General features: G+C 40.5%; 1 protein-coding gene across 2 annotated transcripts in view; it reads right to left on the bottom strand.

The window, feature by feature from the left end:
- sap30bp (SAP30 binding protein) overlaps positions 1–26,245 on the bottom strand; it is a 118,262-nt gene that overhangs the window by 76,150 nt on the left and 15,867 nt on the right. For both annotated transcript variants that reach the window (XM_059948933.1, XM_059948934.1), the window contains exons 2-3: positions 17,673–17,776; positions 15,604–15,651 (exon numbers count right to left, since the gene is read on the bottom strand). In XM_059948933.1, coding sequence (XP_059804916.1) covers positions 15,604–15,651; positions 17,673–17,776 — 152 coding nt within the window. The remainder of the gene's footprint in view (positions 1–15,603; positions 15,652–17,672; positions 17,777–26,245) is intronic.

Genomic DNA, 26,245 nt, shown 5'->3' with positions numbered 1-26,245 from the left:
AGATTCATTGTTTCAGGGACAGCTTTTCCACTTCTGCCATCAGAGTTCTGAATGGACAATGAACTCATGGACACTTTCCTTTTTTTTGCACCACTTTTTTTATTTATATACGTGATTAAATGATCTGTGTGGATGGCTTTTCAAAACTGCATTTACAGTATATTGAAACACATGAAAATAATACACCAATTTATCACTCCCACTACTTCCTCTGCCCTCCCTTCCCTTTATTTCTCACCCATTTCTTATTCTCTCTGTCTCTGGCTACAACATTCCCATAAGTTGCCTCAGTTTGTATTATTGGGAAAAATTTTCTTATTGACATTCAAGCCCTTCCAGTCCTTTGAGCCACACCACCCAGCAAACCCGTTTAATCCTAGCCTAATCACAGGCAATTTATAATGACCAATTAACATACCAACCAGTACGTCTTTGGAATGTGTGAGAAACCAGATCACCCAGAGGAAACCCACAGGGAGAATGTACAAACTCCTTTCCGGCAGTGTGGGAATTGAACCCCGGTCACCTGTACTGTATTGTGTTAACCACTACCGAGCTGTCCCTGGACAAATCTGAGTTAAACTACCACCACAACATTAGTCTACCTTGACCTGTAGCAGATTTGCTGATCCAATTAACCACATTGGTATCCCAATCATTGATATAGATGACAAACAACAAAAAAATCTGCCACTGATCTCTGTGGTACTCCAGGCCTCCAGTCAGACAGGCAACCATCTACTTCCATTCTTTGGCTTCTCCCACAATGCCCATGTCTAATATAATTTATTAACCCATCTTGATGAGCAACTAAACCTTCTTGACCAACCTCCCATGAGGGACATGTCAAATGCTTTGCTAAAGTCTATGTCGACAACATCCACAGCCTTGCCTTCATCCACTTTCCTGGTAACTTCCTCAAGATCCATTAGACATGGCCTACCATGCATGAAACCATGCTGATTATGCTTTATCAGTCCATGGCTATCCAAATATTCATAATCAGAATCAGAATTATTATCACCAGCATGCATCATGAAATTTGTTAACTTAGAACAAAGCATTACATAATGTAGAAAATAAGAATAATAAATAAATCAATTATAGTATACATACATTAACTAGATTAAAGATAGTGCAAACAAACCAGAAACAATGTATATTTAAAATGTGAGGTAGTATTCACAGGTTCAATGTTCATATAGGAATCAGATGGCAGAGGGGAAGAAGCTGTTCCTGAATCACTGAGTATATAACTTCAGGCTTCTGTACCTCCTACCTGACGGTAACAATGAGAAAAAGGCATGCTCTAGGTGCCAGAGGAATGGATGTTGCCTTTCTGAGACACCACTCCTTGAAGATGTCCTGGGTACTTTGTAGGCTACTACCCAAGATGGAGCCAACTAAATTTACAATCCCATGCAGCAGCTCCACCATACCAGACAGGTCCCTTAGAATACTTCCCAATAACTTTCCTCTCATATGGTCCGAGGGAACAACTCATCAGGCCCTGGAGATTTATCCATCCTGATATGCCTGAGGATAGCAAACACCTTCTCCTGTCTAACCAGTGCAGGGTCTATGAAGTTGATGCTACTTTGCCTCACTTCTACAGACTCTGTGTCTACTTCCTGAGTAAATACAGATGCAAGAAATTTATTTAAGATGGCCTCCATCTGTTATGGCTCCACATATGGAAACATAGAAAACCTACAGCACGATTAAGGGCCTTCGGCCCACAAAGTTGTGTCCAGCATGCCCCTACCGTAGAAATTACAAGGCCTACCCATGGCCCTCTATTTTTCTAAGCTCCATGTACCTGTCCAAAAGTCTCTTAAAAGACTCTATCATACCTATCTCCACCACCGGCAGCCCATTCCACGCACTCACCACTCTGAGTAAAAAACTTACATGACTCTGTACCTACTCCCCAGCAACTTAAACCTGTGTCCTTTTGTGGCAACCATTTCAGCCCTGGGAAAAAGCCTCTGACTATCCACACAATCAATGCCTCTCATCATCTTGTACACCTCTATCAGGTCACCTCTCATCCTCCTTCGCTCCAAGGAGAAAAGGCCGAGTTCACTCAACCTATTCTCACAAGGCATGCTCCCCAATCCAGGCAATCTTTGTAAATCTTCTCTGTATCCTTTCTATGGTTTCCACATCCTTCCTGTAGTGAGGCGACCAGAACTGAGCACAGTACTCCAAGTGGGGTCTGACCAGGGTCCTATATAGCTACAACATTACTTCTCGGCTCCTAAATTCAATTCCACAATTGATGAAGGCCAATACACCGTACACCTTCTTAACCACAGAGTCAACCTGTGCAGCAGCTTATAAGTGTCCTACAGACTTGGTCCCCAAGAGCCCTCTGATCCTTCACACTGCCAAGAGTCTTACCATTACTACTATATTCTGCCATCATATCTGTCCTGCCAAAATGAAACACCTCACACTTTTCTAGGTTGAACTCCATCTGCCACTTCTCAGCCCAGTTTTGCATCCTAGCAATGTCCTGCTGTAACCTCTGACAGCCCTCCACACTATCCACAACACCTCCAACCTTTGTGTCATCAGCAAATTTACTAACCCATCCCTCCACTTCCTCATCCAGGTCATTTATAAAAATCACAGAGAGAAGGGGTCCCAGAACAGATCCCTGAGGCACTCTACTGGTCACCATTCTGATCTTCCAGAGGACCAACTTTGTCTCTTGCAATCCTTTTGATCTTAACATATCTGTAAAATCCCTAAGGATTCTCCTTCACCTTGTCTGCTAGGGCCACCTCATGCCTTCTTTTAACTTTCCTGATCTTTTTCTTCAGTGTTCTCTTGCATTTCCTATACTCCACAAGTACCTGACCTGAGGAGGATGGTCCCTAATGGTGACTCCTTAGCTTGCATCTTCGGAAACAGCTCTATTTCTATCTTTTTGGGGTTCTTATGAAGACCTTGACCTGCAGTTACACGCTGACTTCGGTTCTTTGTGGAAATGGGACCCACTTTCATAGCCTCACAATCAGCCGCTCTTCAATATGCCAAGGACGTGGCCTGGAAGACTGGCGCGCTTTGAGGGTGTAGAAATTTTTGTGGCTTTGGAGGCCGGTGGATTTGAGGTCAGTGCTGCCTGGGGCATTGTGAAAGTACACGGAAGAACGAAAGCAGCGAGTTGGCTGCATGCTCAGAGGCCCAAGTTCTTTGGGCACAGAGCTCTGTAAAAAGCGACACAACAGACTTTTAACACTATAAATTGACAAATTCTTTTATTATGTCTTCACTCTTGGTGTGAATCAGGAACACCACTTTTTTCCTTATTAAGGAGAGAGCCTGTGGTGTGTTGAATACCGGGTGATTGAGTAGTCTTTGGGATACTATAAATCTCTGTCTTCATTGATGCTTTGCTGCACGCTTGAGTTCTTGGTGGTGGGTGCCGATGCTTTTTTGCTGGTGGGAGTTTGGGCGGGGGGGTCATCACTTTGCTGCTGCCTATGTGTGGGGGGGAGCTGGGGGGTCTTTGGGGTTCTAACATTTAAGTTGTCACTCATTCTTTGGGGCACTCCTGTTTTCATGGATGTTTACAAAGAAAAATAATTTCAGGATATATATTGTATATATTTCTCCGACATTAAATGTACTTATTGAAACCTATTGATTTGTTCCTATTTGCCTATACCCGTGCTGCACCTCCTTTTATCTCTCAACCAGATCCTCAAAATCTCTTGAAAACCAAGTTCCCTGCACTTGTTATCTTTACCTTTTATCCAGACAGGCATCTACAAATTTTGTATTGTCAAAATTTCACTTTTGAAGGCCTCCCACTTGCCTGAAAATAGCTTATCCTAATTCACATTGCCAGATTATTTCCGATACCATCAAAATCGGCCTTTCTCCAATTTAACCTCAACCCGCAGCTCAGACCTATCTTTTTACAGGATCTCCCAGTGGCCACACATTTTAATTCCACGTCCCATTCCCATTCTGATTATGACTACCCATGGCCTCCTCTACTGTCAAGATGAAGCCACACTCAGGTTGGAGGAACAACACCTTATATACCGGCTGGGTAGCCTCCAACTTGATGGCATGAACATTGACTTCCCTAACTTCTGTTAATGCTCCTCCTCCCCTTCCTACCCCATCCCTGATATATTTAGCTTTAGATATATTCTCCCCCTCCTTTTTTCCCTCTCTTTCTGCGCATCACTCTGCCTGTTCTCCATCTCCCTCTGGTGCTCCCCTCCCCCTTTCTTTCTCCCTAGGCCTCCCATCCCATGATCTTTTCCCTTCTCCAGCTCTGTATCCCTTTTGCCAATCACCTTTCCAGCTCTCAGCTTCACCCCACCCCCTCCGGTCTTCTCCTATCATTTTGCATTTTCCCCTCCCCCCCCCCCACTTTCAAATCTCTTACTATCTTTCCTTTCAGTTAGTCCTGACGAAGGGTCTTGGCCCGAAATGTCAACAGCGCTTCTCCCTATAGATGCTGCCTGACCTGCTGCGTTGCACCAGCATTTTGTGGGTGTTGCTTGAATTTCCAGCATCTGCAGATTTCCTTGTGTCTATCTTTTTGCACATTTACTTTAAAGCCACTGGTATTGTTGTCATTAGATGTAAAATGTTCCCCTACACAAAATCACTGTCACCTGCCCTGTCTCATTCCCTAACAGCACATTGCACACTCTCTCATTGGGACTTTTATGTATTAATTAAGGAAACTTTCTTGAACTCATTTGACAAACTCTACCCATCGAGTCCTTTGACAGCAATGGGAATCTCAGTCAATACATGGAAAGTTAAAATAATCTACTGTAACAACCTTGTTTTTCACAACGTTCTGCAATATCTCTCCAAATTTGTTCTTCTAAACCCCTCTGACTGTTGTGTGGTCCAGAGTATAGCCCCATTAACATGCTCATAGCCTTCTCATTACTCAGTTCCATTCATAATATCTCACTAAATGAGTTCTCCAGTCTGTCCTGACAGGGCACTGCCATACCATTTTCCTAACTGATAATGCCACCCCTTCTCCTTTAATCTCTCCCACTCTGTCACATCTAAAACAATGGAACCCCGGAATACTGAGCTGCCAGTCCTGCCCCTGCTGCAACAAAGTCTCACTAATACCTATAATATCATAATTCCATGTGTTGACCCATGCCCTGAGCTCATCGGTCTTCCCTACAATACTTAAGACAGAAGATTATCAACCTAGAAAATAGAACTAGAAGAAACAACCTACGGGTTCTGTGTCTCGAAGAATTAACCGAAGGTAATCATCCTATGGAATTTTTTGCAAACTTTTTGCAACAATTATTTCCAGAAATTTTGACGTCTTTGCCTATGGTTGATCGAGCTCACAGGTCTCTCGTGTTTTGACCTCCTAAGAGAGATAGACCAAGATCGGTAATGATCTGTTTTCACGAACTTAAAACAAAGGAACTGTTAATATGTGAATCTCGTCAGAGACATGATTGATTATCATGGCTGCAAAATTAGAATTGTCGAAGATTACTCTCCTGAGGTTATGCTGTAACATGCTAAGTTCAAAGAAATTATGCCTGAGTTTTTTAACAAGGGTTTTAAGCCCTCCCTATGCTACCCAGCTCGACTCAGAATCACACTTAAAAGTGGACCTTTCAAATTGTTTTGTTCGACTGTTGAAGCACAAAGGTCTTTAAAATCCAAAGGCTAGCTGTTTAGTTTGTACATGAAGACACAAGATTAAATGAGAAACTTTTAATTCGCAAATCCTGTCGAAGGGGCATGATTGGTTATAGGCTGGAATATTAAGATTCTCGAAGACTATTTGCTTGAGGTTATGCAGGAACATGCTAAATCTAAACAAGCTTTGTTGGAATTTTTTTAACAAGGGTTTCAACCCATCCCTTGGCTACCCAGTTTGACTGAGAATCTCATTGAAGATGGATTCTTCAAATGAGTTTCGTTTGAATGTTGAAGCACAAAGATTTTTTAAATTTGAAGGCTAACTGCTTAGTCTGTTTTCTCATGAAGATATAAGATTAAATGGTTTAATGTCTTTCTGTATGAATAACTGTATCTTTTACTTTTGCTAAGCCTTTGTAACTAATTTCCTTTTGTATTTTTTAATACTGTATTTTTGATATACGAAAATTGAATTTCTTGTTTGGATATTGTTTAGTCTAGGTTGGAATATAAATTACCTTGAAACTAATTGAATCACCAGGTTTTTTGGGGGGGGGGGGGGTTGTCTGTAGTTGTAGATGTCGGCTTTCTATTGGTCGATCTTCTTTCTTTGGGAGTTAGGTGGGGGTATGGTTTTTTTCTCAGAAGCTGTTTTCAAATTTTTAGCCAACTTGTTGCTTGGTTACCATTTCTCAAGGTTTATGGGTTGGTTTTTAACTTACATTTTAACCCTTCCTTTAAATAATATTAAAAATGGACCAACCTATTAATTTACTCAGTTTTAACATGAAAGGGTTAAAGCACCATGTTAAACCTAATAAGATTTTGGCTTTTATTAGGAAATTTAAGGTCCTTATTATTTTCTTACAAGAAACCCACATATGCAAATGTGATAATCTACACTTTTTAAGTCATTGGAATGGACTTTGTTTTCACTCTTCTTTTCCGGCCAAATCTAGAGGAGTTTCGATTCTTATAGATAATACACTTTCCTTTGTTCAACATAAAGTAGTGTTTGATACTAATGGACATTTTGTTTATAGTTTCAGGAAAACTATATAATAAACTATTAGTATTTGCCAATGTGTATGCCCCAAATGTAGATGATTTTGGATAATTTGAGTGTTTTAGTTTTTACCAGATCTGAGTCTTTATACTTTGGTGATGGGAGGAGATTTGTTGGCTAACTGTTGGCTAAACCCAATTTTAGACCGATCATCTTCTAACCCAGCGTCTCCTAATAAATCAGCTTTGTTTATTCAATCTTTTTTTTTATTGAAATGTGGTATTATTGATGTTTGGCTTTTTTTTACATCCTTTAGATAGGGAGTCCGCATTTTTTCCCATGTTCATCATACATATTCCAGGACTGATTTTTTTTTTTAATTGACAGCTTCCAGTAGAAGTGGTAGAGGCAGGTTCGGTATTGTCATTTAAAGTAAAATTGGAGAGGTATATGGACAGGAAAGGAATGGAGGGTTATGGGCTGAGTGCGGGTCAATGGGACTAGGTGAGAGTAAGCATTCGCATGGACTAAAAGGGCCGAGATGACCTGTTTCCGTGCTGTAATTGTTATATGGTTATAGTCAAATGATTTCATCAGTTCGTTCCTGTAAATATAAAGAGATTGCTCTTTCAGATTGTATATTTTTATCTTTAAATCTCTCTGGTCTTCCTCAAACAAACAGATTTTGGTGTTTAATGCAACTTTGTTATCTGATAAGGAATTTTTAAAATTTCTAGAGAGACATATTATTTTGTTTTTTGAAGTGAATAAAAAGGAAGCCAATCAATTGAAACAATTAGATCCAAAATATGCTATAGCTCCAGCTCCTGTTTTACATAAAAGATGTGTTGAAGTTAAAACTAAATATAATCTTCTGTTAACATATCCAATTGAAACTCAACTTCTTAAAGATAAAACTCAATTTTAAATTAACTAAGATAAATCAGGCTAAGTATTGGCCAACCAATTAAAAGCTTCTATAGTTAAACAACAAATTAAAGAAATTTGCAAAACTAATAGTGATTGGACAACTGATCACTCTGAAATAAATGATACCTTTACAGAATTCTATTCTAAACTTTATAGATCTGATTCCCCTAAAGATAATACTGTAATGAATATTTTCTAGATCAATTAAATATCCCTGCACTCTCTGCAGATAATTGCAAACAGATGGATCAACCCATTTCTATTGAGGAAATTGCCAAGGCTATATGCTCATTACACTCAGGGAAGGCTCCGGGTCCAGATGGATTTTCTGGAGAATTTTATAAGGCTTTTTCTTCTTTAATTATACCGCAGTTACACTTTGTCTTTTTGGATTCTTTCAAATTGGGTAGCTTGCCTCAAGCTTTCTATGAAGCCTCTATTTCACTTATCCTAAAGAAGAACAAGGACCCAACTGAATGCTTTTCATATAGGCTAATTTCATTACTCAGTGTTGATACTAAAATCATATAACCATATAACAATCACAGCACGGGAACAGGCCATCTTGGCCCTCCTAGTCCGTGACGAACTCTTAATGTCACCTAGTCCCACCTACCTGCACTCAACCCATAACCCTCCACTCCTTTCCTGTCCATATACCTATCCAATTTTACCTTAAATGACACAACTGAACTGGCCTCTACTACTTCTACAGGAAGCTCATTCCACACAGCTATCACTCTTTGAGTAAAGAAATACCCCCTCGTGTTTCCCTTAAACTTCTGCTCCCTAACTCTCAAATCATGTCCTCTAGTTTGAATCTCCCCTACTCTCAATGGAAACAGCCTGTTCACGTCAACTCTATCTATCCCTCTCAAAATTTTAAATACCTCGATCAAATCCCCCCTCAACCTTCTACGCTCCAATCCTTTCTAAAGTTCTGGTTCGTAGGATTGAAAATATTTTACCTTCTATTATTTCTGATTTATTAAAAACCGACATTCCCATTTTAATATATGCATGCATTAAATGTTAATTTAATTTACTCTCCTTCCCAGGAGATATTGGAATGTGTGATATCCTTAGATGCTAAGAAGGCCTTAGATTGGGTTGAATGGAATTATTTATTTAAAACCTTAGAAAAATTTAATTTTGGACCAGATTTTATTCAACGGATTAAATTACTTTATCTATCTCCTTCTGCTCAGGTTCTTACTAATTTTCAAAATTTCAAACTATTTAAACTTCATCGCGGAACTAGACAAGGCTGCTTGTTGAGCCCTTTGCTCTTTAATCCAGTTTCAGAACCCCTTGTCATTGCCTTTCGAGAATTTAATGATATCTGTGGTATTTTAAGGAGAGGTATTACTCACAAAATCTTGCTTTACGCTGATGATATATTGTTTTTTTATCTCTAATGTTGAGACCTTGTTACCTTGTGTACTTTCTTTAACTCTCCCGTTTTAGCCAGTTTTCAGGATATAAATTGAACCTACTTAAGAGTGAATTATTTCCTTTAAATAATTTGATATCAATTAATACTAATCTCCCTTTTAAAATTATGAGGAATCAATTTACTTACTTGGGTGTAACAGTCACTAAGAATTACAAACACCTGTTTAAAGAAAACTTGCTTACTTTATTGAACCACGTAAAAAGGATATCATTAAATTGGTCATCCCTTTCAATATTGTTGATTGGATGAATGCATTCTGTTAAAACAAATATTCTACCAAAATTTATATACCTTTTTCAGGCTTTACCTGTTTTTATTCCTAAATCCTTTTTTGACTCTCTTGATTCTATTTTATCCTCCTTTATATGGAAAAATAAATGTCCTCGTTTAAATAAAGTTCATCTTCAAAAATCTAAAAAGTCTGGAGGTTTAGCCTTAGCTAATTTTATGTTTTATTACTGGGCAGTTAATATACGACATCTTACGTTTTGGCTTTACTATATTAATCATGCAGACTGTCTGGTATGGGTCTCTTTAGAAGCTAACTCTTAATAATTTTTCTGTTCTTGGATCCCACTGCCTTAATTTGTAAGTAAACTAACTGCTAATAGTTAAACATACTCTAAGGATCTGGATAAAATTTAGAAGACACTTTGGTTTATTGAGATTTTTCTTTTCAAGTCGCATTTATTCTAATTTTTTTTAAACCCTCCATGACTGATTTAGTTTTTAAAGAATGGGACAGGTTGGGTATTAAATGATTTTGGGATCTGTTTGTTGGAGGAAACCTTTTTTCATTTGAGCAATTGTCAGCTAAATATAGCTTACTCAGAACTCACTTTTTAAGATATCTACAAATTAGAGACTTTCTATCATCTCAATTATGCACATTTCCCATAAGCTCAGCTAAGAACTTACTAGACATAATTTTTAGTTTGACACCTTTTCATAATGGTTCAATATCTAATGTTTATGGTATGTTACTGGAGACGAGGAATGTTCCTTTAGATTAAATTAAGAGTCTCTGGGAACAAGATTTACAGACATCAATATCTGAGGAAACTTGGAATGAAATTTTTAAATTGGTTAATACTTCATTACTATGTGCTTGTCATTCCCTCATACAATTTAAGGTGGTACATAGAGCTCATACAACTAAGGATAAGCTATCTTGTTTTTATTTGGATATATCTCCCTACTGTGACATATGTAATAATGGAGAAACATAGAAACATAGAAAATAGGTGGAGGAGTAGGCCATTCAGCCCTTCGAGCCTGCAGCGCCATTCAGAGAAGTTTCATTAATTCATATGTTTTGGACTTGTCCAAATCTTGAAATATATTGGAAGTTTTTTCAAACCTTTTCCTTACATTTTAAAGTCAATTTTAAGCCTAACCCTCTGACGGCCTTATTCGGTATTGTTGCAGGACAAGATATTAAACTGAAGGCACCTGATTTACATATTTTGGCATTTAGCTCTCTTATAGCTAGGAGGATACTTTTGTTTAAATGAAAAGATGTTTTTCCTCCTACTCATGCTCAATAGTTATGCGACGTTATGTCATGCTTAGATTTAGAGAAGAATCGTTGTTCAATTTCTGAATCTTGTCAAGACTTTCAAACATTGTAGAGACCTTTTCTGAATTATTTTCAAAACCTTCAACCCGTTGTTTAAATTCAGATGTTGGCTATTATTAATTTTTATTATATGAGAAGGTATTATACTTATTTTCTCCTTAATAAACAGCTTCGGTCTTGGTAGGGGTTAGATTCTTTTTTTGGTAATAAATTAGTATAGTTCAATAAAACTATTGATTAACTTACATGAATATGGGGTAATGAGATTGTTATTATGAACAGATATAATGTAATTGGTCTTTTTTGACCTTTTATATATACACTCTTGTACTCTGTATTCTTCTATGTAGAAACTAATAAAAAATATTGGAAAGAGATACTCGGAGCTCAGGACGCTAGATGCACTATGCTCATTCTTTTGATTCCTGACTTTGTGGTCTTACCAACATCTGTCTCCATTAACTGTTCTGGTTCTCTGGCTCCCATCCCCCTACAATTCTAGCTTAAACCCCACCGTGCAGCTTTGGCAAACGTTCTCACTAGGATATTTGTCCTCTTCCAGTTCAGAGTAGAGCATCTCTTCTGAACAGGTCCCACCTTCCCTGGAAGAGAGCCCAGAGATCCAAAAATCTTATGCCCTCCCTCCTACCCTTACTCCTTAGTCACATGTTTAACGTGTATAATCTTCCTAGTTCTAGCCTTACCAGCACATGGTGCAGGTAGCAATCCTGAGATCACAACTCTGGAGGTCCTGTCATTTAACTTAGCACCTAACTTCCTGAATTCCCTTTGCAGAACCTCGACACTCATCCTACTCATGTCACTGGTACCTACATGGACCATGACCTCTGGCTGTTCAATCTCCCACTTGAAAATGCTGAGTACTTGATCCAAGATGCCCTGGATCCTGGAACTCAGGAGGCAACATACCATCCGGGAGTCTTGTTCTCACCCTCAGATCCTCCTTTCTCTTCTCCTCCCTTCTGAGTCACAGAGCCAGACTCAGTGCCAGAGACCCGACCGCTGAGACTTTCCTCTGCGTGGTCACTCCCCACCCCCCAACAGAATCCAAAGTGATATACCTGTTTTTGAGGGATTGGCCACAGGTGTACTCTGCACTGGCTACATAACCCCTTTTCCCTTCCTGACTGTCACCCAGTCTCCTGTGTCCTGCACCTTAGGTGTACCTACCTCTCTCTACGTCCTGTATCACACTCTCAGTCTCCCAAATAGAACTAAGTTCACCGAGTTCCAGCTCCAACTCCTAACACGGATTGTTAGAAGTCGCCAGCTGGATGCAGTTCTTGCAGGTGTAGATGTTAGGGACACTGGAGGTCTCCCTGCTTTCCCACATCACACAGGAAGAGCATTCACTATCCGACCTGGCATTTCCTCTGTTCTAACTGAGCAAATGTTCTGACTGAAGACTCAGAGTTAAAGCCTCAAAACCTCTACTCTGACTCTGTCCATGCCGATGATGATCGCTACTCTTGCCTCTGCCTTGCTTTAATTTGTTCATGCTTATCACTCCTAATCGACAATTGGCCACTGGTCAAAGATGCAAAAAACTGTGAGTTGCTGCCTTTAACAGTGAACCTGAGTGAATTCTGTCCTCACAACTTCTGATCTCGCCGACTGGTCACTGGTCAAAGCATTAAGTGCAAGGTTGTTGTTGTGACACCTCTCAATCAGCCGGTATATCTCACTCCTATACACCATCTGAGATTCTGCCAACAATAGTTGTATCATCAGCGTATTTATAGATGGCATTTGAACTATTCTTAGCCACACAGCTGTGAGTGTAGAGAGAGTAGAGCAGTGGGCTAAGCACACACCCCTGTGGTGCACCAGTGTTGACCATCAGTGAGGTGGAGATGTTATTTCCAATCCGCACAGGCTGTGGTCTTCTGGTTAGCAAGTCAAGGATCCAGTTGCAGAGGGAGATACAGAGGCCCAGGTACTGGAGTTTTTCCAATCAGCACTGTAGGAATGACAGTTAAATCCTGAGCTGTAGTCAATTAACAGCCTCCTGATGTAGGTATTTATATTGTCCAGTTGATCTAATATTGCATGGAGAGCCAATGAGATCATGCCCACCAAAGACCTATTGTGATAAGCAAACTGCAGTATATCCAGGCCCTTGCTGAGACAGGTGCTAATTCTCAAAGACCAACCTCTCAAAGCACTTCTCTGCACATGTCAGTTCCACTGGACGATAGTTAAGGCAGCTCACCCTGCTCTTCTTGGGCATTAGTATAATTGTTGCCCTTTTGAAGCAGATGGAAATTGTAGCAATGAGAGATTGAAATGTCTTTGAACACCCCCACCAATTAGTTGGTACAGGTTTTCAGAGCCTTACCAGAGCCATCTGGGCTTGTTGTCTTGTGGGGGTTCACCTTCTTTGAAAGACAGCCTGATGCTGGCCTCCTAGACAGAGATCACAGGGTCACTGGGTGCTACAGGGATCCTCATAGCTGTAGTTTTATTCTTCCTTTCAAAGCGAGCATAAAGGACGTTGAGCTTGTCTGGAAGTGAAGCATCACTGTCATTCCGATGTTAGATTTCATTTTGTAGGGCGTAATGGCCTGAAAACTCTGCCAGAGTTGACACGCATCCAATATCGCCTCCAATCTTGCTGGAATTATTCCTGTTCTTGAAATTGCCCTCCGCAAGTCCTATCTGATTTTCTGGTAGAGACCTAGATGTCCAGACCTAAATCCCACAGATCTAGCCCTCAATAGACTATGAAACACCTGGTTCATCGACAGTTTTGGGTATGTACAGTAAGTTTTCATACGCACAAATTCATCCACACGTTTTAATGAAGTCAGTGACAGCTGTGGTGTTCGCATTCAGACTCAAAGATGAATCCCTGAATAAAGATCAGTCCACTGATTCAAAGCAGTCCTGTAAATGCTCCTGTGCCTCTCTTGTCCATACCTTCTTGGTCCTTATTACTGTTGCTCCAGACTTCAGTCTCTGTCTATACTCGAAGTAGAAGTACAGCCAGGTGATCAGACTTCCTGAAGTGTGGGTGGTGGTGTTGGTTCCTCTGGTACTACAAGTGATTGTTGGTAATAATTATTTCGAGTTTTTCAAGCTGGCCTGGTTAAAATCCCCCAACGCGAGGAGGAAGGCGCCAGGATGTGCTGTTTCATGCCTGTTGATTATATCGCTCAGTTTGGCTCGAGCCTGTTTTCCACTAGCCTGGGGTGGAATGTACATCACTACCAAGATGATCGCTGAAATCTCTTGTGGCAGGTTAAATAGATGATACTTGATCGTGAGGTGTTCCAGGTCGGGTTATCAAGACTGGGACAACACCACCATGTTTGTACACCACGAGGAGTTGATCATGAAACTCCCCTGCCTTTGAAAGACTCAGCAGTCCTATCTTGGTGGTACATTGTGAACTCTTCCTTCTTACCTTAAACTTGTGCCTTCCAGATCTTGACTCCACACTCTTGATGCCCCTCATGATTTTATAAACCACCAGAAGGTCACCGCTCGGCCTCCTATATTCTAATGAGCCTATCCAACGACACTTTCTAACGAACACGTTCTATTCCAGCTAACAGCCTTATGAATCTCTCATGCTGACACATCCTTCCTCTAGTGTGCTGACCAGAACTGTACACAAAACTTGAAATGTACAGCTGCCACATGATATCCTAACTCTTACCCTCAATGCCTCAGCCTACAAAGTACACCAAATAGCTTACTCGCCTTGTTTCCATTTCCAAGGTTTTCACCTTAAGGTTTTTCTGTATATTAACGGTCCTGTCCCTGCCATTAATATAACTTCCCAAATCACTTATATGTATTACAAACAACCAAGGAGCCAGCATGGAAACCTGAGGTACACCACTCATTACAGACAATCAGTAAGAAAAGCACCTTTCCACCACTACCTTCTGCTTCTTATCACCAAGTAAATTTTGGATCCAGTTTACCCCAACACCTAATTTCCCTCATGCCTTCTGGATTAGTCCACCATATTGGACCTGATTAAAAAGCCATGTAAACCACATTTACCATTTTGACTTTATCTTTTTTTTTCAGCTGCCACTTCAAAATACTGAAATTTGTAAAATGTGAATTTCCTTACACAAAATCTTGTTGACTCCTCCTAATCAGTCCCTTTGTCTTATAATTCACCAACAAATTCCCTGCCACAGATTTATGGCTCACAGGCTGGTAGTTTCCAGACTTATTCCTACTTCCTTCCTGAACAAGGGAACAACATGGCCTATTTTCCCATCTCCTGGTACCTCATCTGTGGTCCAACTAATAGATGCAATAAAGACTTTAGTCCCTTCAGTGCTCATTGTTTGCAGACGTGGACATCATCTGCTCTGTCTAAGAACACTGATTCATGGACATAGCTGAGGGAGAGAGGAAGGCAGTTGAAGCAACCCCAATCCCTATGCTTTGACCGTTCTGACCTTTGAATAGCCACCTTGGCAAAGGCCAGAAACAAATCATGATGACAAGGTCCTCCAATTTGCCCCCGAAATCAGGAGCCCATGTCTGTGGTATAGCTGTCAACTGAAGAACTGGATGGTACTTACAGAATGAAAAGGGGCTGCATCTTCTCAGGTGAACTACAAAGGTCTCCAACCTGTAAAAGTTACAAGTGGGCTGGAGTCCAAAAGCAACTTAAACATTTACTGCATGGAAGCATTGCATACAAACACATCACCCAAAATTTCCCACACGGAACTATCTTTAGAGCTTCACTGAGTGATGCACACGATGCTCAGGATTACGTATAAACTGCTCTGACATTTCCCATGTTGGACATGAGATGCTGACGAGGAAATGAAACTTAAGTGCAGTCCCTGACCCATTCATGTACACTGTGACTTGAAAGCTCTTCACTTAGGGTAGACTGTGGGGCCCCCCCATTGGTTTCTTCCTTTGCCCCAGGTCGAAGTGTGGCAACAGTGTGTGAGATTTGAAAGGTACCTTAACACCATCCAACTCCGGCAGCTCCTTTTCTGAATCTTCACCTTCCTATAAGACAAGAATTTAGAGGGTTAAAGGGATCACTTGTGGCTGCCAGCTGGCCATTTGACTGAAGAGCAGTGCAGAGCGACAACCCCTTGCTCAAGGGACACAGGGAGATAGAGCCAAATCCAAATCCACTTCCAGACAGGCATCCATTTGACGAAAAAAAAAACGCTCTTATACACTAGAAAGGGTAAGTTCACTGGAACAAATGCTGCCCAGGATTTCTGCACAGGCAGACCAAAATAAAACAAAAGGAACACTTGAAAAAATACAGGTCTGGTCCTAAATAAGTAATGACATGCATAAGTTCCAGAGAGTTCAGAAAAACAAGGGTACTAGAAACCTGAATAAAGGTCCACTTCCCTTCTGATTGGCCAAGTCCAGTCCTGTCAATTAAGTACAGATCTATCTATTTTTATGCTTTCCACTGCCTTAGGCCCAATCCAAATTTTTTCCCACCCCAGCATCACACTTAATGTGAAATGGGCTTCTGATCCCATTCACCACTAAACAGACTACTTTTACCTCTGGGTTTCTCAAAATTTCCTCTATTACGCAACCCAATTTTCTTCATCCCCATTTGCCTTCTGCCTCCATGATTTTAGGCTCTGGAATTTCCTCCCTAAGTCTCTCAATTTATTCTCAGATGGCCATTAGGATCGATCTCCTCAGACCAATTTTTGGTACATGTCAAATGTCCTAACATTACCCTACCATTTTTTCCTCTAAATATGCTCTTTATGAAAGCCTACAGATTTTTTGCCATTTTATAAATTCAGTACAAATTCAACTTTTTCCAGTTTTGGAAATGGATATAGAATCACAAAATAGTCACTGCCTGATGTGAGCACTAGACATTTAATGAGCGACTGAAACAATAGTGAATGTAGAATGACAAAGGTATCAATTGGATCAACTGGACCAGTTAACATATTACTACTGCACAAGAAACAACAACAGAAATGCCCAGCCGTTCAGCCAAAAGATGTTTCCTTAACTGCTGGAGATTTCCAATGGGTTTTGAACTATTTTTGATAAGGAGCACCTGAATTATTTTGTTTCTGTAATGCTATGCAGAGCCCAGGAGATAGAACTTTACACACATAGATCCACAAATCCTTAACGCCTTAAAGGCTTTGACTTTATATCGGCGCATGGGAAACATTTGGAAAGTTACCCATTACAACTTTGCCGACTAGTAATTTTTCACATGAATTTTGATGGCAAAGTTTTCAATTATATATATGAGCAAAGCAGCCACATTCACTCCTGGTCTTGCTCAACATCAACTTCCCAAAATATGTAACTGGACAATGATTAAGGACAAAAGCAAGGCAGGGAGCTTCCCTACCTTTCAGTTGCAGCATTGAAAATAAATTAACTGGGACTGAGCCCAGCACACCCTGCTCAAGGCAATGTGAGCATTGACTTATGAGACTCACAGCACAGAAGAATATTCTTGTCAAGTAATCCACTTCACAACCCTACAATATCCAACTTTTAGCGTCCTCTACATCTGATAATACTGCTGAGCCAGTATAGCCAGATTATTTGACAAAAGAGAACAGTGTAAATCCTGACCGACTTCATGTAACTTCTCTTGCCTGGGCTTTAATATTCAGTTGTGTGAATGTGGATTAAGCTCCCAAGACTCTACACTAACTATTTTAGCCTTATTTGGAAATTGTTTTCCCTTATGAATCATTTATCTTAAATCAGATTCAACAAATTTCAAGCCTTTGCAGCATTAAAGCTTAAGGAAAATCATGTAAGCTTGTAATGCACACTGTTAATAAAGTTAAAAATTTCAATTTCTTGATTCTTCCCCGTCACAGGGCCTTCAGAAAAGTTTTATCACCAATTCCAGTTCCATGGTCCTGACACCTGGGATACATTCGTCTTAGTCATGGGAATATTTGGTCTGTTATATTGAACAAGAATGAAAAGCACAGTGTGTAGGTTCTGGAATCCGTCGATACGAAAGGAGGTATTTTTGATGACATTCCTTCTTATTTCTTACTCACCAATGGACTACTACTTTCATCCTCTTCATCCAGCTCATCCACCTCTTCTATCCGGCTCATATCATCATCTCCATATCCATCAGACACCAATCCTCCTTTCGTGCCTGAGGGGAAATCACACAGTAACATTACTATAGTCAAGGCTGTATTTCAATCATGAACAATTAAGTTCCAAGTGACAAAACATAACTTATTCAAAGATTCATAGTATATTTATTATCAAAATACTCTGGGATTTATCTTTCCAGAGTCAGCTATGAAACGAACAAAACCATGGAACCTGTTCAACAATGGCCCCCACACACAAGCAAAAATATATAGTGCAAACGGTAAAAAAAAATCGATGAAAACACTGAATTTAAAAAACAAAAAAAGGAGTCCAGGCATATTCATTTCAGTTCAATCTAGCGCTGTGTTGTTTGTTAACTGCAGACCACCTGATTAAAAACACCCAAACCTGCAACAATAAAAGGAGCGACCAGAAACACATCACAATGTGAACTACAGAGTTCAATCCACATACTGCATTGATTAAACCTTGCCCAAGACCCAGCACCATCCTCTGGCAGCGTCAAGCGAGAGGTTGATAAACCTCACTTAACACCCTGTCGCCTTCTGCTCTTGCCATGATGATTTCAATTTTCCTCGATGCTTTAATCAGCGAGATTGGCAAGAAATGGCTTCTTGGCCTCGAGGCCACACGCCTAGCTCGAATCCTCACCGAACTTCCTCGGAGATAGCAAAGCGCCAGATCACTCAGTTGATCTAAAAACACACCATCAAAATGTAGATCACAGGCTCCAACAGTAGCAGAACCACATTTGAAAGACATAAATGGGGTAGTTTTGTGAACTGTCTGGAGGTTGTCACCCTTGGCCGCATTGTTCACTGGTGCCATCTTCTTCCAGATCCTTTTTCTGGATATAGGAACAGAATTGTCATTCTGCCCCTTAAAACTGCTCCAACATTCGATCAAAGCTAATGATTATTCCATCTCAATGATGACTATTCCATTCTCCTGCCTTCTCCCATAACCTCTAACACCCTATCTAATCAATCCATCAACCTCTGTTTAAATATACTCAATGACCAATAGAAACAATAGTTTTACTATGATTTTAAACATGGTAAAATGACTTGTAGCATTACATTTGGTCATTGACAAACAAAATTTGAAAAAAGCTTGTTAAACATATGTTAGATCAGAGATCAAAAAGCATGGTGAGAGAAGCAGATGTCATGGAATGAATTAAAGGTAGGTTTTTGAAAGAATCTAAAATGCAAGACTAAGAATAGAATGCTCCGCAAGTACCACACACAAAATGCTGGAGGAACTCAGCAGGCCAGGTAGCATCTATGTAAAGAGTACAGTTGACATTTTGGGCCAAAACCAACGGGAATGGAAACCAATGCCATCTCCAGCGGAACTTCTTTCCCTTCCCTCCCCCACTTTCAGCTTTCTGCAGGGATTGCTCCCTATGCGACTCCCTTATCTATTTGTCCCTCCCCACTGATTTCTTTGCTAGTACTTATCCTTGCAAGCTGAATAAGTGCTACACCTGACCCTACACCTCCTCCCTCACTACCATTTAGGGCCTCAAACAGTCCTTCCAAATGAGTCGACACTTCACCTGTGAGAGTCTGTTAGGGTCATATATTGTGTTTGGTGTTCCCGGTGTGGCCTCCCGTACAACAGTAAGACCCAACGTAGATTGGGAGACTGCTTCACCTAGCACCTATGCTCTGTCTGCCAGAACAAGCAGGATCTCCTAGTGGCCACCCATTTTAATTCCACTTCCCATTCCCGTTCCGATGATGTCGTGATGAGGCCACACTTAAGTTGGAAGAACACCTTATATTCTGTTTGAGTAGCCTCCAACCTGGTGGCATGTCAATCGATTTCTCAAACTTCTGGTTATGCTCCTCACCTCCCTCTCCTTCACCATTTCCCACCCCCTTTTGCCCCTCTCACCTTACCTCCTTGCCCACGTGTCACCTCCCTTTAATGCTTCTCCCACTGCCCCCCCAGCTTTTCTTTCTTCCATGGCCTTTTTCACCAATCAACTTCCCAGTTCTTTACTTCATCCTTCCCCCTTCAGGTTTCACCTATCACCTCTCTCCTCTCCCCCCACCTTTCAAATCTACTCCTCAGCTTTTATTTTCCCCTCCCGACCTGCCAAAGGGTTTCGGCCTGAAACATTGACTGTACTCTTTTCCACAGATGTTGCCTGGCCTGCTGAGCTCCTTCAGCATTTTGTGTCTGCTGCTTGGATTACCAGCATCTGCAGATTTTCTCTCGTTTGTCACTGCAAGTACAGTAGATTCCAATTAACTGGGATACATCAGGACGAGTACATTTTGGCCCAATTAAATGGTTGTCTCAGCTGAAGTTTCACGAAAATAGTTAAAAAAGTATAAAAAGACAAACTATTGAGTAACTAAATAAAAAAGTTAATTTAAATGAAATACAGAACAAATTATAACATTGCCAATACAGAAATACTATAGAACTGCATTAGTTCCTAATAGTTATTGAAGGGAGAATTCATGCAGTGTATGCTGCTGTGTTCTTTTGATTGACTGTAAAGAACAAATAAGTGCAGAAAATGGACAGCCTTCATACGATTGCATCCTCCAAATCTTCATTTTCAATGTAATGTTCAAGATGATTGTCAATACATTAAAATCCAAGCTTGCTGAATCGTTTCATTTTCACTCTGGCTGTTTCTGGCATTTGTAAGCCTGAATGCTTGAAACCTTGACGAACAAAACAGTCTAAGTTCTCTTCCTGTTTATTGCTTGCCAACTATTAGTGACAAAAATCACTGTTTTGAACACATACACATTCTACTGATGCTATTTAAAAACTGCACGGTACAGTGTCTAAGGGCCATGGATGACACGAGTGAGAAATCCTGCAAACCTCTGTCACAATTTAGTGGCATAGTGTCCCAAATAAACAAAGGATATCCCAACTATTTTCTCAATTAGTCTTCATTCTTTACGAATTTCCCCAAATAAGTGGCTGCCCTGATTAACAAGTTAACTGGAATCCACCAAAATAAATTAAAACTAAGAATGTAATAGGTCAAATGTGCTTCTTTGTGATAGTGGTGAGATTGTCAAGGCTGACTGTGGTCAGTTGTGACAAAGATCACTAACAGGTCAAAGAAAAAATGGCACAGATCCCTTATTATAAATGGAACTTCATATAATGAGAAGCTGTTCCATTAGTTGGTTCTAAAGTTTAAAAATACAAAATACACTTATCAAGGTGCATATATGTCACCATAAACAATCCTGAGATTCATTTTCTTCCAGGCATAGATACAAAGAAACACAACAACATCAATGAAAGACTGCATACAAGGTGGATTAACAACCAATGTGCAAAAGACAACAAACTGTGCAAGTACAAAAATAATGAAACAAAATAACAATGAATCAATAAGCAATAAATATCAAGAGCATGAAATGAAGAGTCCTTGAAAGTGAGTCCATAGGTTGTGGGAACAATTTAGTGTTGGGGTGAGTGAAGTTGAGCGAAGTTCAAGAGCCTAGTGGTTGAGGGTGAACCTTGTGCTGTGATTCCTGAGGCTCCTGAACCTCCTTCCTGATGGCAGCAGCAAGAAAAGAGCATGGTCAGAATAATTATAAAGTAAAAGAGAGGTGAATTATGAGTGATAAGAGGAAATAGTTAAATATGTAGTGCAATTCATGTGGATATGGGAGGCATGACCTGCCTACTGTGGTCTTGGAAAGGAAACTAGGTGGGGTGGGATAGGGTGCAAAACTGGAAGAAAGATGATGCAGAAAGGGTCAAATGGTTTCCTACTGTATTACAACTTTGCTGTGATTCCATCAATGACCTGTTATCTCATCCTCTATAGCAGCCTCTACCATTTTCTTCACTATTGGTATTAGGCCAATTGATCAGTTGTTTCTCGGTTTGGTTCTCCCTCCTTCAAATTGTAGTGCTCTCCTCCAAACTAGCAGAATCATTCCATAATATTTAGAATTTCAAAAAAAAAACTAGTGCATTTAGTATTTCCATGACCTTCTCTTTACTTCCAAGGGTGCAAATTATTAGATCCGGTAGATTTATCAACTTTCAATGCCAATCGCTTCTGCAACTCTATTTTCTAATGAAAAAATCCCTTTAGTTTTGTACCTTTCTTAGGTTCTTGGTTCCTTGAGCAAGGTTACCTGGGTTGACATTTGAACTCCACCGAGACTGCATATCTTCATAGAAACATAGAAAACCAACAGCCCAATACAGGCCCTTCGGCCTGCAAAGCTGTGCCAAACATGTATTTACTTTAGAAATTATCCAGGGTTACCCATAGCCCTCTATTTTTCTAAGCATGTACCTATCCAGGAGAATCTTAAAACACCCTATCGTATCCACCTCCACCACTGTTGCCGGCAGCTCATTCCACGCACTCACCATTCTCTGAATAAAAAACTTACCCTGACATCTCCTCTGTACCTACTTCCAAGCATTTTATAACTGTGCCCTCTCATGCTAGACATTTCAGCCCTGGGAAAAAGCCTCCAAATGATTGATGCCTTTTATCATCTTATACACCTCTATCAGGTCATCTCTCATCTTTCGTCACTCCAAGGAGAAAAGGCCGAGTTCACTCAACCTATTCTCATAAGGGATGCTCCCCAATCCAGGCAACATCCTTGTAAATCTCCTCTGCACCCTTTCTATGGCTTCCACATCCTTCCTGTAGTGAGGTGACCGGAACTGAGTACAGTACTCCAAGTGGGGTCTGACCAGGGTCCTATATAGCTGCAACATTACCTCTCGGCTCTTAAACTCAATCCCATGATTGATGAAGGCCAATGCACCATACACCTTCTTAACCACAAAGTTAACCTGTGTGGCAGTTTCGAGCATCCTACGGACTCAGCCCCCAAGATCCCTCTGATCCTCCACACTGCCAAGAATCTTACCATTAATACTATATTCTGTCTTCATATTTGACCTACCAAAATGAACCACTTCACACTTATCTGGGTTGAACTCTATCTGCCACTTCTCAGCCCAGTTTTGCATCCTATCAATGTCCCGCTGTAACCTCTGACAGTTCTCCACACTATCCACAGCACCCTCAACCTTTGTTTCATCTGCAAGTTTACTAACCCATCCCTCCACTTTCACATCCAGGTCATTTATAAAAATCACAAAGAGAAGGGGTCCCAGAAGAGATCTCTGAGGCACACCACTGGTCACCGGCCTCCATGCAGAATATGACCTGTCTACAACCACTCTTTAGTCATCCCTGGGCAAGACAATTCTGGATCCACAAAGCAAGATCCCCTTGGATCCCATGACTCCTTACTTTCTTAATAAGCATTGCATGGGGTACCTTATCAAATGCCTTGCTGAAATCCATATACACTACATCTACTGCTCTACCGTCATCAATGTGCTTAGTCACATCCTCAAAATATTCAATCAGGCTTATAAGGCATGACCTGCCTTTCACAAAGCCATGCTGACTATTCCTAATCAGATAATGCCTCTCCAAATGTTCATAAATCCTGCCTCTCAGGATCTTCTCCATCAACATCTTCTCCAAAAAAAAAAGGAAATATGACAGAGCTAAGGTGAATGGGAGGACAGATGATTGGGAAGTTTTTAAGGAACAACAGAACTTAACTAAAAAGACAATACGGGGAGAAAAAATGAGTTACGAATGCAAGCTAGCCAGGAATATAAAGGAAGATAGCAAAAGCTTTTTTCGTTATGTGAAGAGAAAGAAGATAGTTAAGAACAATGTTGGGCCCTTGAAGAATGAATTGGGTGAAATTGTTATGGGAAACAGAGAAATGGCAGAAGAATTTAATGAGTACTTTAGATCTGTCTTCACTAAGGAAGACACAAGCAATCTCCCAGATGTATGGATGGGCCAAGGACATAGGGTAACAGAGGAAATGAAACAGATTGACATTTGGAAAGAAACAGCGATAAGAAGACTGATGGGACTGAAGGCTGACAAATCCCCAGGTCCAGATGGTCTGCATCCTAGGGTACTAAAGGAGGTGGCCCTGGAAATTGAGGATGCATTGGTAATCATTTTCCAATGTTCCTTAGATTCAGGATCAGTTCCTGAGGATTAGAGAGTGGCTAATGCTATCCTACTTTTTAAGAAAGGAGGGAGGGAGAAAACAGAGAACTATCGACCTGTCAGCCTGACATCGGTGGTGGGGAAGATGATAGAGTCCATTATTAAAGATGAAATAGTGGCATATCTAGATAGCAGTGATAGGATTGGGCCGAGCCAGTATAGATTTACCAAGGGTAAAGCATGCTTGACTAAAGTTTTTCGAGGATGTAACCAGGAAGTTAGACGGGGGAGATCCAGTGGATGTAGTGTACCTCGATTTTCAGAAGGCATTTGATAAGGTCCCACATAGCAGATTGGTGGGTAAAATCAAAGCTCAGGGCATCGGGGGGAAGACATTGACATGGACAGAAAACTGGTTGGCAGATAGAAAGCAAAGGGTTGTGGTGAATGGGCGTTTCTCGGAATGGCAGGTGGTGACTAGTGGGGTGCCACAGGGCTTGGTATTGGGACCACAGCTGTTCACCATTTACATCAACGATTTGGATGAAGGCATTGAAAATAACATAAGCTGGGTGGCAGTGTGACATGTGATGAGGATGTTAGGAGAATTCAGGGTGACTTGGATAGGCTGGGTGAGTGGGCAGATACTGGGCAGATGGCGTTTAATGTGAATAAGTGTGAGGTTATCCACTTTGGGAGTAAGAACAGGAAGGCAGATTATTATCTGAATGGTGTAGGGTTGGGTAAGGGAGAAATACAAAGAGATCTAGGAGTCCTTGTTCATCAGTCACTGAAGGTGAATGAGCAAGTGCAGCAGGCAGTGCAGAAGGCTAATGGAATGTTGGCCTTTATTACAAAGGGAATTGAGTACAAGAGCAAGGAAATCCTCTTGCATTTGTACAGAGCCCTGGTGAGACCACACCTGGAGTACTGTGTACAGTTTTGGTCTCCAGGGTTAAGGAAGGACATCCTGGCTGTAGAGGAAGTGCAGCGTAGATTCACGAGGTTAATTCCTGGGATGTCTGGACTGTCTTACGCAGAGAGGTAAGAGAGACTGGGCTTGTACACGCTGGAATTAAGGAGATTGAGAGGGGAACTGACTGAAACATTTAGGATTATTAAGGGATTGGACAAGATAGAGGCAGGAAATATGTTCCAGATACTGGGAAAGCCCAGTACCAGAGGGCATGGTTTGAGAATAAGGGGTAGGTCATTCAGGACAGAGTTAAGGAAAAACTTCTTCTCCTAGAGAGTTGTGGGGGTCTGGAATGCACTGCCTCGGAAGGTAGTGGAGGCCAATTCTCTGGATGCTTTCAAGAAGGAGCTAGATAGGTATCTTATGGATAGGGGAATGCAGGAACCGGGTATTGATAGTAGTTGATCAGCCATGATCTCAAAATGGCAGTGCAGGCTCGAAGGGCCGAATGGTCTACTTCTGCACCTATAACATATAACTTATATAAGTTATATGTCTATAACTTACCAACCACGGAGGTAAGACTCACTGGTCTATAATTTCCTGGGCAATCTCTGAACTAATTAGTTATTAATTTGTCCAGGTTGTCATGAATCATATCACACTCAGATTTAGCACCCTCAAGTTTCCCATCTTAACTTTTAAAAAAATTTCACATTCTTCATTTTTGTTAAGGACCTGTGTGTCTTATTTTCACCTCATGTTGTCACTTGAAAGCTAACGGCTGGTAGTTAACTGTCCAAGGATAAACATCCAATCAAAAAGACAATTAAAGTGATATCAAACCCTAAGTGGGATATGACATTTGGGGGAAGATGCAGAATTCTTGTGTGTAAAGTTAAGAAACTGTAAAGATAAAAGTTTACATACAGGCCTCCAAATTGTAGTCAGGATATGAGGTGCAAATTACAACAGGAGATAGAAATGGATTCAAGGAAGACAATGTTATGGTGGTCAACATGCAGGCAGACTGGGAAAAATCAGGCTGCATCCCACGATTAGTAATTTATAAAATGCCTAAGAGATGTTTTTGAGAGCTGCACCAGAATCAGATTTATTATCACTGACATACAGTGCCTATAAAAAGTATTCACCCACTTGGAAGTTTTCATGTTTTATTGTTTTACAACATTGAAATATAGCGGATTTAATTTGGCTTTTTTTGACTCTGATCAACAGAAAAAGACTCGTTAATGTCAAAGTGAAACAAGATCTCTAAAAGTGATCTAAACTAATTACAAATATAAAACACAAAATAATTGACCACATGAGGATTCATCCCCTTTAGTATGACACAGCAAATCATCACCGATGCAGCCAATTGGCTTTAGAAGTCACATAATTAGTTAAATAGAGATCACCATGTGCAGTCAAGGTGTTTCAATTGATTGTAGTAAAAACAAACCTTTATCTGGAAGGTCCAACTGTTTATAAGGTTGAAAGAAAGCAAATGCAGACTACACTACGAGCTTTGGGGATTGACAGTTTTCATTTCAAAAATTTACTAAGTTAGGGAA

This window comes from Hypanus sabinus, chromosome 23 (assembly GCF_030144855.1).
Source record: "Hypanus sabinus isolate sHypSab1 chromosome 23, sHypSab1.hap1, whole genome shotgun sequence".
Classification (NCBI taxonomy): domain Eukaryota; kingdom Metazoa; phylum Chordata; class Chondrichthyes; order Myliobatiformes; family Dasyatidae; genus Hypanus; species Hypanus sabinus.
The sequence above is the reverse complement of the archived record's forward strand: the minus strand, read 5'-3'. Positions and strand labels throughout refer to the sequence as shown.